This window comes from Brassica rapa, chromosome A04 (assembly GCF_000309985.2).
Source record: "Brassica rapa cultivar Chiifu-401-42 chromosome A04, CAAS_Brap_v3.01, whole genome shotgun sequence".
NCBI classification, from domain to species: Eukaryota; Viridiplantae; Streptophyta; class Magnoliopsida; order Brassicales; family Brassicaceae; genus Brassica; species Brassica rapa.
The window spans coordinates 14,320,609-14,333,245 of NC_024798.2; the positions used below are offsets into that span (position 1 = coordinate 14,320,609).

Below are 12,637 nucleotides of genomic sequence, written 5' to 3' on the forward strand. Positions count from 1 at the left end.
TAGGCTCTAAATTTTCGTTATTTTAACTATTTAAGACGTTTTCTTTTGATTTTTTTGAGGCATTACAAATTTGCCTAAACAGCCAAATTACTATTATCTCCACCGTAAAATTTGAATAACAATTAATACCTTATGTAAATATTATAATTATTCCATTTTGATATGTCAATTATTTTCTTACAAAATATTTGCACACATACATAACCTATAAGTTAATTAATACGTTTAGTAAAACTTGGTCCCTCTAGTTGCTTAAGTTATTTGAGAACATGAATATGTTAATCAACACAATGTTCAAGTTAATGCCATTGGTTCCTTTCAATTTATGTTTTCCAGGGAAATTTGCTCGGCGTGTTCTTTGTTAATGTCTTAAACTAACATTCCATCAAGTTTTCTATGAGATTATTAGGCATATGTTTATAGCTAAATATTTGTTTTATGTCTTACGTTCATGAGATTTATGAAGTGAACGACGTGGTTGACGATTAGTTATATGGTACTTTATATCTATGCTATGTCTTCTACAAACAAACAATTATCAGATTATGACCGTAGAAAGACAATAAGTTTGGCTCTGACTTTGGGATATAGGCGTGAGGGGAGAGTTACTATTTGAACAGAGCATAGAAAATAAAGTAATGGAACATCTGAAAGCTGAAAAAACAAAAAAAAAAGAACTTAAAAGAAAGCATATGTTATTTATATGCACAGGGAATCTGCGAGGGTCACTTTTTGCGAGCCAAAGCAGCAGCGATTCCACCGGCTATGAGGCCAACGGCCGTAGCCGTGATGCCTATCCCAATAACACCATCTGCAAATTAGGACCAACAAAGTTTAACATCACATCATTTTGTCCAGATTAGCAACAAAAGAAGAAAAGATCCAAAGCCGCATTTTAATTTACCTTTTGCGATTTTGTCTTCAATGGTTTTCTTTAAGGCTAAAGCTTGCCTCCAATCAGGTTGAACCTATTGAAACAAAAACACGTTACAAGAGTTTAAAAAAAACATTTGTTTTATTAACACTATGAGGCTATTATCAAACCTCGAGACAGCGTTCCACGAGCTGCCTGCTTCTTGAGTAGTCTCCAGTACGATAATAACCAACAGCGAGAAGATAAATCTTCTCCCGGTCCTGCAAAGGAGGGCTACTACTTGCTAGAGAAGCTACATCAAAAAAAGAGTTTCGTCAAGCTTTGTAATAATAATTTTTTTTTTAAAACACTTTCATTTGATGCAAACAGTGTATACCTTCGAGCATGGCGATTCCACGCTGGATATCTTCGGCTTGTCGGGAATGGACAAGAGCCCAAGACAATCGCATAATGCTCTCTTTCTTTTGGTCTTCCGAGTCACCGTCCGTTGCTGTCTTAACTTCTTTCTCACATTCCTAAAAACAACCAATCATCATGCTTTGACTTATAATCTGAATTTATACACATCAATTACGGTTTTCAGATAAGATTAAGAGTCTTCCGATCAATCATCGAGAAATCAAACAGATTATGAGAAATCACCCATAAATCGAATATCGTGATTTTGTTCGCTTTACATGATCGAGAGAGAGGAGACTTACAAGGATGACGTCACGGTCGCACCAAGGGATCTTATCGCCGCCGCTGAAGAAGGAACCGATGGAGTCGAAGAAATTTCCCATTTTAGAATCCATTTGAGGAGCTTTTAACGAATTAATGATTTGTTTCTCTTCTCTCTTAATTGTTAAGAAGCGACGGACTTGACGCCCAAGGCCAGACAAATTATATTCTTGTTGAAATTGCAGGAAGACACATGTATTTTAGGATATTCATAAAAGTATCTCTATATTTTCATGTCAGTCAATTCACTGATTATAAAGGCTAAAACGGCAGATTACCATGTCTGATAAGCCCATTTTCTTTCGTAACACATGTACCGGTAAGGCATGTACAGTGAAATAGTTGAATCTCTCGTTTAATTAAATTCATTGCAAAAGATAGTTGAACTTTTTGAAAAGACACGTATGGATTGAATAGAATTGACTACATTCAATTGGTTATATACAAAAATTGGAATATGTAGTGATATATGTTGAAATGTGAGTGGAAAAATGGTGAGAAAGTGAAGCACACACTAATATGTTTATCCATTTATGAGTTGTTGTGGTTTTCTAAGTTGTCTAATTATTTTTGATACTTTTATCCTCTAGAATTATTGGAATTCCATTAATTTGAAGTAAATATTTTAAAAAAAATATTTATATTAAACTTCATGATCTTTTATGATTTATAAATAACGAATAATTTCATTTCATTTAAATATAAACATGCTCGTATCAAAACTAATTTTCAGACATACTATTAAAAATTTTGTATTCAAAATATTTTAATCATCCACATTTTTATCCAAAAATCCATCAGTAGTGAGCTATAATTTTCCTATAAAGAATATATATTTATTTTACTTGTTTTAAAAATATAACTTATACAAGAGTTCAGACTTGTAAGCTCTAGATTTTTATTATTTTAACTATTTAAGATGTTTTCTTATGAATATTTATGAGGCATTTCAATTTGTCTAAACGACCAAATCAGTACTATCTCCACCGTAAAATTTGATTAAAAATTCATAACTTCTGTATAATCATTCCGTTTTGATATGTCATTTTTTGTTTTTAAAAAAATATTTGCACACATACATAACCTACAAGCTAGTTAACATAACAAATACATGAAGTAAAAATCACTAAAATTTAACAGAAAGTAATATAGCGGTTTCTTTATTTTATATTTGAATTCCTAAATAAATGTTAGTGATTAATGCACCATAATCTTTGCCATCCTGTACATATTCTCTGATTATATTTGCTATAATCACAATAACAAGCCCAATTTCGACAATTTAGCATAAACCTCTTCTTTCTAATACAATGATGTGCACATTCTTGACAAAATCCAAGTGGATTATTGGCAGCATGAGATTTAATGTTTTCATCATGAAGCACTTGATTTTTTATTTGGATATCAAGTTGAGGGCTAGGTGCTTGAGTTGAAATATCTTTTTTATCCTCAGAAAAGGATTTTGCAAAAAAATTTGAGGTACCTACAAAGTTTTCAGTCATATATAGAGTTATTAGATATTCGTTTAAAATATTAAATATTTTAAAAATGTATGATATTATATTTGTCACTGAAAATCAACTTACATGACATAAAAATTACTATAAGAGTTGCAAACAAAACACTAGATTTCATCTTTTTGGAAATTTATTAGTAGTTAAGAATTACTAATTTTAAATTCTATTTGTTTTGATATTTTGTTGTGATGTTTAAAAAATTTGATTCCTTCATATTTATATATGTTTTCATAATGTTACAAATGTGTAATATTTTTAATTACAGTTTGTGATATTAATAAGCATACAAGAAACTGCTAATTTTTAGATATTTTTACGAAACTATATGAAACTTCAGTCACTTAATTTTTGTATGGTTAAATGTTAAAACGGTAATGAGACTATGAAATAGCCAAATGTATGTACACATAATAAAAATTATTTTGTTACGTTCTGAGGGAAATAAAAGAGATTTCTTGTATTTTAATAATTACAGTTTGTTGTTCAAAAAAAAAAAATAATAATTACAGTTTATTGGTTTTAGCTTTAAAATTTTCCAGTCGTATTATAGCTTGATTAAATATATTTTGTAAGCTTCTTTTTTTTTCAAAATGTTCCCCTATTAGCTGATCAATGATGATTTTCTGTTTGATTAAGAATAGTAGTTTGTTTCTATTCTTTATAATTCTTAAGAAGCGACGGACTTGACTCCCAAGGCCAAACAAATAATATTCTTGTTGAAATTGTAGGATGACACATATATTTTAGGATATTCATAAATTTATCTCTATATTTTCTTGTGTTCAAATGTAGCCTCTGTAAGTGGACTAAACAGAGTAACAAGTATATGAAAATTAAATGTATTTATCTCATGTCTAGCCTTACTTAAAAAAATTGCTACACCTAGTTTTAAAATTTTTAACAAAAATAAACAAGTACCAAGTATTACCAAGTTATTTATAAGTATTTAAAATTTAAATAATATTTGATCGAATCAAATAAAAGTACGAGTAAAAAAATTAACACTTGCACAAAAAAAATCAAGTGACGAGTAATGCTAAAACACCAAGTACCCGGGTTGCACCCATGCCTAACATCTACCGGTAAGTTCATGTAAATGAAATAGTTGAATATCTTATATATTAAAACAGAAATCATAATTTTCTTAATGTGTGATTTTTTTTTGACCATTCCCGAGAAAGTTGATCAAGTTTTACACAACTTAATCATCATATCTTTTAATATCTTTATCTTTTATTTATAATACAAATAAATATTGTTTAAGAAAATTCTAAAAAATCTTTTCAGAATCAGGATACAATTTATTTTCGAAAATTAATTAACTTAAATTTTAATTATATAAAATAGAATGAGAATTTAAAATTAAATTTATTTTTGATTAATGAACGAAAAATAAATCATATAAATATTTTAAGTATATTTTAATGATAATAACAATTTAGATTGATTAATTTTCTAAATATATTTGGTAAAGATCTTCGAAAGATTTTGTTAGACAGAAATATCCTTTCTGTTTCAAATAAAAATATTTACTACAAAATTATTTTGTAAGTACAATATATTATAGTCTCTTTTAAAAAAATTTGTTTGTTGTTCTTAACGGTATCTCCAAATATTTATTTTCTATTATGTAGGTCGAATTTAATTTAACTTCCATATACAAATTTCAAATTTAGAAATAAAACCAGAAATTATGTTGGTAAGTTCCATATATTCACTAAAGCTAATAATATAAAATCTTTATAACTACTTTAATAATGATATAGTTTAATTTTAAAAAGAATATTATTATATTGAATTAAATATGATAAATTCTATTTTATTTTTAGTTATCGTTTATTAAATGGAAAATAAAACTCTATTTTTTATATATGTTTTATAATAATAATAAATCATGTTAAAATAAACTATTATATTGAATTAAATATGATAAATTATATTAAATTGATATATTTATTTTCATAAATATAAATATTTATGTTAAATATATAATATGATGACCAAACGGCTTAATATTCGCAAACTATATAATACATGTATAAAATAATATTAATATCTCAAAATTTTGTATATAAAAATAATATATTATTTTAATGTAAAATTATCCGCACAGCTAATAAATGTTAAATCCATTACGAGAAGTAGTTAAATTGTTTAAAATATGCATGTGGGTTAAATGGAATTTATACGTTCAATTAGTTGAATACAGAAAATATGGAACATGTAGCGACATATGCTGAAATGTGAGTGGAGAAAATGGTGAGATAGTGAAAAGCACACACATAGATGATTATTCATTTGGGAGTTGGTGAAAACTTATTTCATGATCTATGTTATCTGGCGTCATTAATGACAATACTTATCTTTGATTTTAAAGTACAAACAGCTAGGCGACAGATGTAGATTTGACTCACCTCATACGTCACCTCAATCTAGCACGTCTAGGTTCCAAGTCTCAGAGGCTCAGGCGGTATTTATTAAAAAAAATAAGAACAGACGTTATATAGAAAAAGTAAGATACGGATTCACTCGTGTACTTGTGATTTTCGAAAACACAAAAATGTCGGAACTGAGATGGAAGTGTCGGGGTCTGAGATCAGTGATCGTTCTCTTCACCAATTTCGCTTTAGCTTTTGCCTTCGTTTCCGCTGAGAGGGGCTTTTTTTATTCCAAGGCGAGGGAAAGTGACGAACCACCCAGTTTCTTCCTGGATTTTCTATGGGAACCTGATCAGACAGGTTATCATCATGTCTGGCCCGTAAGTAGTTTTTCTCTTTGATTTGATCCAGATTTCATAAAAGAAAAAGAAAAATTAAAATCATTTTTCCAGGAATTTGAGTTCAACTGGCAAATTGTTTTGGGCACACTCGTTGGATTCTTTGGAGCTGCGTTTGGTAGCGTAGGCGGTGTTGGTGGAGGTGGCATTTTCGTACCTATGCTCAGTTTGATTATCGGCTTTGATCCTAAATCAGCAACAGCTTTGTCAAAATGTAAGAGTAACACTATACTACCATTGCTTTAGAGCATCAGTTTTATATGGTTATTTTAATCATTTTCTTTTAATAGGCATGATCGTGGGAGCTTCTGTGTCAACTGTATATTACAATCTTAGATTGAGGCATCCTACGCTTGATATGCCAATCATCGACTACGATCTCGCACTGTTGATCCAGCCCATGCTTATGCTTGGGATTAGCGTTGGTGTCGCTTTCAATGTCATGTTTCCTGATTGGATGGTCACAGTACTCCTCATAATCCTCTTTCTAGGTAAAAAAATCCTCTTAAAATTTTACCATTCATAATAATAGTTTTTCCTTTTCGTTCCTTCTCGTTCCTTTTGTTGTAGAGAAATATTGAATAAATTTGTTCCTCACTAAATATGATAAAGAATCATTATTCCTCATCATTCCTATAATTTTATTCTTTTCTATTCATTTTATATCCGTTCCCAATGTTCATCTTATCAGTTAAACTTGTTGTCTTTCTCCATCCACGGTTAGACATTATATCAATGGGTATGCAGGTACATCAACAAAGGCGTTTTTGAAAGGTCGTGAGACTTGGAACAAGGAGACTATAGAGAAAATGGTACAGCCTTAACTTTCATGAATTATTCTTTGAATATCCTTTCTATAATATTGTTTTATAAGAACTTTCAATCTTTAATGCCTATCAAACGTTTTTGTGCTACAGGAAGCTGCTAAGCGTTTAGAGTCAGATGGTGAGTTGAGTTTTTATTGTGTTAAACATGTTTCAGCGACAACCATATTACAACCTCTGTTTTTTTTCTTTTGTTTTTGGGTTAAACATTAATCTACTTTTTATCAGGTGTATCTGCCACAGAAGTGGAATATATGCCTCTTCCTGCAGCTCCAAGCACCAATCCTGGAAACAACAAGAAACGAGAAGTGAATTAATTTTATAATCTTTACTCTAGTGCTAGTTCTGTGTTATGTAAAGAGTTAACAATCCTAATTTACTGCAGGTAAGTATTATTGAGAATGTATACTGGAAGGAACTTGGACTTCTCGTTTTTGTCTGGATTGTTTTCCTGGCACTGCAGATAGCCAAGGTTAGTTAGTACACATTCATATGTATCATTTTGAGCATACTTTTACATTTTCGAACTTTATTCATGTTCTTTTCATGGAAACAGAAAAATATGCCAACTTGTTCAGTTGGATATTGGGTCATAAACTTGTTACAGGTATAACATTCAGTTACATTTTATTTTTATTAGTTAGCTGAGAGAACCATGTACACTGCTTACTTACACCTCTTCTGATTCATGCAGATTCCGGTTGCAGTTGGTGTATCAGGCTACGAGGCAGTAGCTTTGTACCAGGGTAGAAGAATCATTGCATCTAATGGACAAGGAGGCTCTAATTTTACCATTGGTCAGCTTATTCTTTACTGTTCATTTGGCGTATTGGCGGGTGTAGTCGGTGGGTTACTTGGTTTAGGCGGAGGTTTCATCATGGGACCATTGTTTCTTGAGCTCGGTGTCCCTCCACAGGTGTGAGAATTTATCATAATCGAGAATCACTAGTACTTGTATCATTTGATCTCTACTTTTTGTTATTGCAGGTCTCAAGTGCCACAGCGACTTTTGCTATGACTTTCTCTTCATCCATGTCAGTTGTAGAATACTATCTTCTCAAACGATTCCCTATTCCATATGGTGAGTTTATCTGTTACATTATGTTTGATAAGACTGTTTTTCTTACCTCGGGATGTCTACTTTTATGTCTGTGTAGCTCTGTATCTTGTGGGAGTGGCAACAATTGCAGCTTTGGTTGGACAACATGTAGTCAGAAGACTGATAGCAGTCCTCGGCCGAGCATCCCTCATCATCTTCATCCTCGCCTCCACGATTTTTATCAGCGCCATATCACTTGGTACATGACCTCCCTCGCTCACCAAAAACTATTTCTTTGAATTTCAGTACTTTTAATTTGTTCTGCTTTAACATTTATCTATCAAAATGGATAGGATAGATATCTTGCGCAGCTAGTGACGGAATTTTTAGTCACCTTGAGTAGATGTGTAATGTTATATTTGTTATTAGGTGGCGTGGGAATAGTGAACATGATGGGCAAGTTGCAACGGCACGAGTACATGGGTTTTGAAAACCTCTGCAAGTACAGTGGTTAAGGTTTAACAATATGGATCATGTCAGAAAATATCTCGGATTTTTACCTATTTTTAACTGAAGCCAAGTCGTCTCTACTCAGTAAAGTATAGCTTGTAAAAGTTCTCATTCTTGATGGCAAGATTTATTGTCTTTCCATGTCTGTGGCTATTTCTTTAGTCTAGAGACTATTCCGCTTGTTCGCTATCTGTTCTAAATATGTTTTTCTAAAATAGTTATTAAGGACAATCTCTAACCTCATTCTATTTTTCACTCTAAAATAGAGTTTAGAGTAAAAATATTCTAATGATACTATAATAGAATGAAAAATAGGTTTACTCCAAATATAAAGTAATTTGTTTTTTTTTTGTTTATCATTCTATTTTCTATTCTAAAATAGAATACTATTGGAACAAACTCAAATTTGTAAAAATAAAAAATAGAATAAACTATCAGAGATGGTTTAATGTTGGACAACCAAAACATATTTGTCCTGTTATTGTTTAGTCGTATCTTATACAATAAAGTAGAGTTTAGTCTCTCCTCCTTCCTCCACGTCATCAGAGAAGGAGGGGCAATTGAGGACACGTGGCACCTCAAAAAATCTACAATTTTTATTCAACATTTACGGGTCTTTTCGTGGGCCTGTTATTTTTAATACTGAATCTTAATATTTGGCCTACATCGTCGTCCTCTTCCTACCCTAATTTCGAGTTCCTCTGCAAAAATGGCATAGTAACGCTTAGGTTTAGCATTAAGAGCTCGACATTTACATTCACATTAACTCACACTAATCGGAAGCATCCACGACGTCTTAGTAATTGCCCCACCACCTTCTGCTTCAGCTTCTTCATAATCAAACACCTCTAAATAGCCACCTCCCTGTCGATCGTTTTCACAGATTCATTACACCCTTCCTTTCCTCATATTCTGACAAGCATCCAGTAGTCATGGCCGCTTCCCAGCTATCGCTTTCCTATTTGAATCCCAGACGTTGTTCTCAGGTCGTTGTCATCCGCCTTCTCTGCTTTTGGGAAGCTAAGAATATGAAGTAAGGTGGGAAACTCATGGGCCTCGACCATGCTACTCTTGGATGATAAGGTTGTTCCTACTGTGTTACTATCATTACAACGCTTCGTCCTTTTCATTCAAATATTGAAAACATTCATTCTGTCAGGCTTCGCTCATTGGATTTGTAAGCCTGATTTCTTCTATGGTGGTGCTAGATTTAAATTTTAGATACCATGTATGTGTTGGATGGGATTAATGATTGCAAGGAATAAATAGGCCCAAGGAAAGCTATGGACGATGTTGGGATCTGATTCTTAAGCTCAGGTACTTTCCCTTTAATTGTTTATTACATGCTTAGACATAATAACTTACATTCTAATTTTGCAGGATGCAATTCGTGTAGCCGTTGCAAGAATCAGAAGCTTCATAACCTAAGGACGAGAAATCACGGTTACATAACTTCAGAGTTGTCCATGCTAGCGCTAAGGTATGTATGGCTTTGCTTCACTTTCAGTTGTCCTTAAGCTGAAGCTTACTAAATATTATCTACCATTGATATCAGTAGAGAACTTTTCAGTGTATGACAACATATGTGATTGCAAGAATTCATGACGTTAAGCAACATTGTGTTCTGAATCTGTTTCTTATGGTGTTGATGTGGCCGTATAAACTCCACGTGGATCATTGATCTAATTAAGCGAGGAGATTTAAATCTATATATGGGGTTCAGTTTCCTTTTATTTGTTAGGTTAGGTATGCTCTTAGTTGAGAGTGTTGAGACTTTCAAACTGTTAGATGGACGAAGGCAACATTTGATTGCATTTAAGGCAATTTGATCATATATTTCAAGAGGGAGGAGGATTACACTGATAAATAAAGAAGAGCAACAGAACCTCTCTTTATCTTTCTGGCAGCTCCATCACCAGGCAACAGATATTGTTTTCAGCAGTTCTATATGGTGTTGTAGTCGGATTTTCCAAATACTTTGAGGTGAGTAGGGGTATGAACAAGAGCAGAGTGATCAGTGACCACAACATCTTTCTTTTGCATCTTTCTTATACATCTGAAAGACATGCGAGTGCATATTAAAGCAGCATATTTGATCTTTCAGAAACAAAAGTTATCTTTTTGTACGTTGTTCTTTCCTGAAGAATGATGGAAGACTAAAGAGAGAGAGACAGAGCGAGCAAGAGACGTGACTGCAGGTAAAAAATGATCTGTGAACATTAAACTTCATTAAAGTTAACTTAATTGCTTCCACCGCTGATATTTTATTTTTCTTTTGTGTTTTTTCTATTCTGGATGAATAATAGAGAGCTTGATCAAGTGTTGTGATGCACACGTAAGCTATCATTGGCGGGTGAACTATTTATGCGACGGCTGAAAGGCATGATTTGCCTCAGTTTTTGGAAGATCATCATGGGAATTTCCCCTGAGAATGAGTTATTGGCAAGGTTCAAGACTCTAAGTCTGGTCAAACCTGAAAGAGAGGCTGGGATGCTTCCCTTGAGTTCATTGTTGGAAATATCAAGAACTTTGAGATTCCTTACTCCAAGAAAATCGCTGGTAATGGACCCGAGTAAGTAGTTAGGTGTAAGATAGAGATGAGTCAGGTTCTTGAGGATGATGATGTAAGAAAATGGCATTTGTTTCTCTGTAACAAATAATTCTTTAGCTGGAGAATTTTTGCAGGTTAAAAATGTGTTATATATTATGAAATTAGATAGATACGGGGGCAAGTTGCTTGTAAAAAATATTTGTTTTATAGTCTGAGAAAAAACAAGATGCAGCCATTAACAAATGATGACTATTTCTCTGCATTTTAGTTTTCTAACTGTTCTATTATTTAATTTTTTTTGCGTGAAATATTTTCGCAGTAACAATTATTTTCACTGTAATGTAAAGCAATCAGGGTAAGCCGTGACCGGTGTAAATTTCAAGGCGATCAACTCTTTTTTAGTTAAAGTTGAAATAATCTACAACATTTCAAAGTTAAAAAAACTACAACATTTTATGATAGTTTACAATATTTTCTTATTTACTTTTGTATTAGGGGTTATCCACAAGGAGAAGCACAACTAAAGATTAATAAATAATGAAAAAGATTTCCAAAAAAATAAGAAATCTAAAAAATATATATATAACAATAAAGTTTGATGAAAATATACTATATAACCCAAAACACACAAAATAAGAAAAACACATAAATATCTAAATAAATAGGCAGCTTAGAATAAAACTTAGGGATTTTTTTTTTACGATATTGTCTTTTAATGTTCATCAAATGAAATTAAAGGAAATTAACAAGAAATTGATGAAAAACAAAACTAAAGTAGTATACAATCAAATCATCTTTTAATAAAAATATTCAAAAACCAAAAGATATACTCTTTCTGTTTTTTTTAATTAAATGTAAGCTTTATTATTTTCACCCATATTAATAAAAATATTAAATATTTATTATTGACATATTAATCTGTAATAAACTATATCCCAGAACTTTTAATCAATATAATTTAAAAAAAAAGAATTTGTTTTTGAACTGTAAAATTTAAAATAAACAATGTATTGTAAGTGTAAAAATGTATCTTTTTAAAATATATGTTATTTTTTAAAATATGAATCTTTTCTAAAAAGGAAAAGTATATACCTCAAAAATAAACACAAGAACAAAAAAAATATCTAAAATAAAGGAAAAAGTTATGTCATGAATTTCGGAAAGTCCTCAAAATACAAATAAAATACTATTATGAAGAACAAAAATGTATATTCATATAATATAAATGAGAGACGCAATATAATATAATTTTACAAAGATAATAATAAAATAATAAACAAATCAAAAGACTTACACTGTTAAAATATATTCTCATAAAAACTTTCACAATAATTCTATTACTAAATTTAGTTTTTGAAATAAAATTTGGAGCTGGATATCAAAATATCAAACAGTTTCAACTGAAAAGATGATAAAAATGAGTAAATGATTCAACATTTTACAAATAATAAATGAAAATCCGATCAATCTTGGAGCATGATTAAGAATTAACTTACTAGATTCAGGATCCCCTTTAACCAATGCGGTCATAATAAAGTCCCTAACAAATTTCCACATCGTTGACATGGACAAAGTATGCGAAGATTGTTACTATTTAAGTAGATTATCAAATTAACCATGCATTTACATTATTCATTTTCAAACTAAAATTTACTTTGTAATGACTATCAACTATTTCTCTTACTTTAATTATATCAATTAGTCACAACTATTTATGTTATTCTTCTTTGTCCTTAGCAACTTCAAAACAAATTAATACATTGTAGTCGTTACCACTATCAAATGGATCGAAAAATATCATTTTTCAACATATTTTCATCTTCATA

General features: G+C 31.2%; 2 protein-coding genes across 2 annotated transcripts; one reads left to right on the top strand and one right to left on the bottom strand.

The window, feature by feature from the left end:
* Window positions 1–519: 519 nt before the first annotated feature.
* Window positions 520–1,805, bottom strand: LOC103864685 (mitochondrial fission 1 protein A). The gene is made up of 5 exons (XM_009142447.2): window positions 1,576–1,805; window positions 1,251–1,389; window positions 1,045–1,166; window positions 905–968; window positions 520–811 (listed from the first exon to the last, which is right to left on the bottom strand). The coding sequence occupies exons 1-5, from the start codon at window positions 1,666–1,668 to the stop codon at window positions 726–728; spliced, it is 504 nt and encodes a 167-aa protein (XP_009140695.1). The 5' UTR covers window positions 1,669–1,805; the 3' UTR covers window positions 520–725.
* A 3,380-nt stretch (window positions 1,806–5,185) lies between these two features.
* Window positions 5,186–8,522, top strand: LOC103864686 (sulfite exporter TauE/SafE family protein 3). Its single transcript, XM_009142448.3, has 12 exons — window positions 5,186–5,869; window positions 5,942–6,101; window positions 6,178–6,378; window positions 6,635–6,699; window positions 6,805–6,832; window positions 6,940–7,019; window positions 7,097–7,183; window positions 7,268–7,318; window positions 7,406–7,627; window positions 7,699–7,792; window positions 7,869–8,009; window positions 8,180–8,522. Exons 1-12 carry the CDS (start codon window positions 5,672–5,674, stop codon window positions 8,263–8,265), a joined length of 1,413 nt encoding a protein of 470 aa, XP_009140696.1. The 5' UTR covers window positions 5,186–5,671; the 3' UTR covers window positions 8,266–8,522.
* The last annotated feature ends 4,115 nt before the right edge of the window (window positions 8,523–12,637 follow it).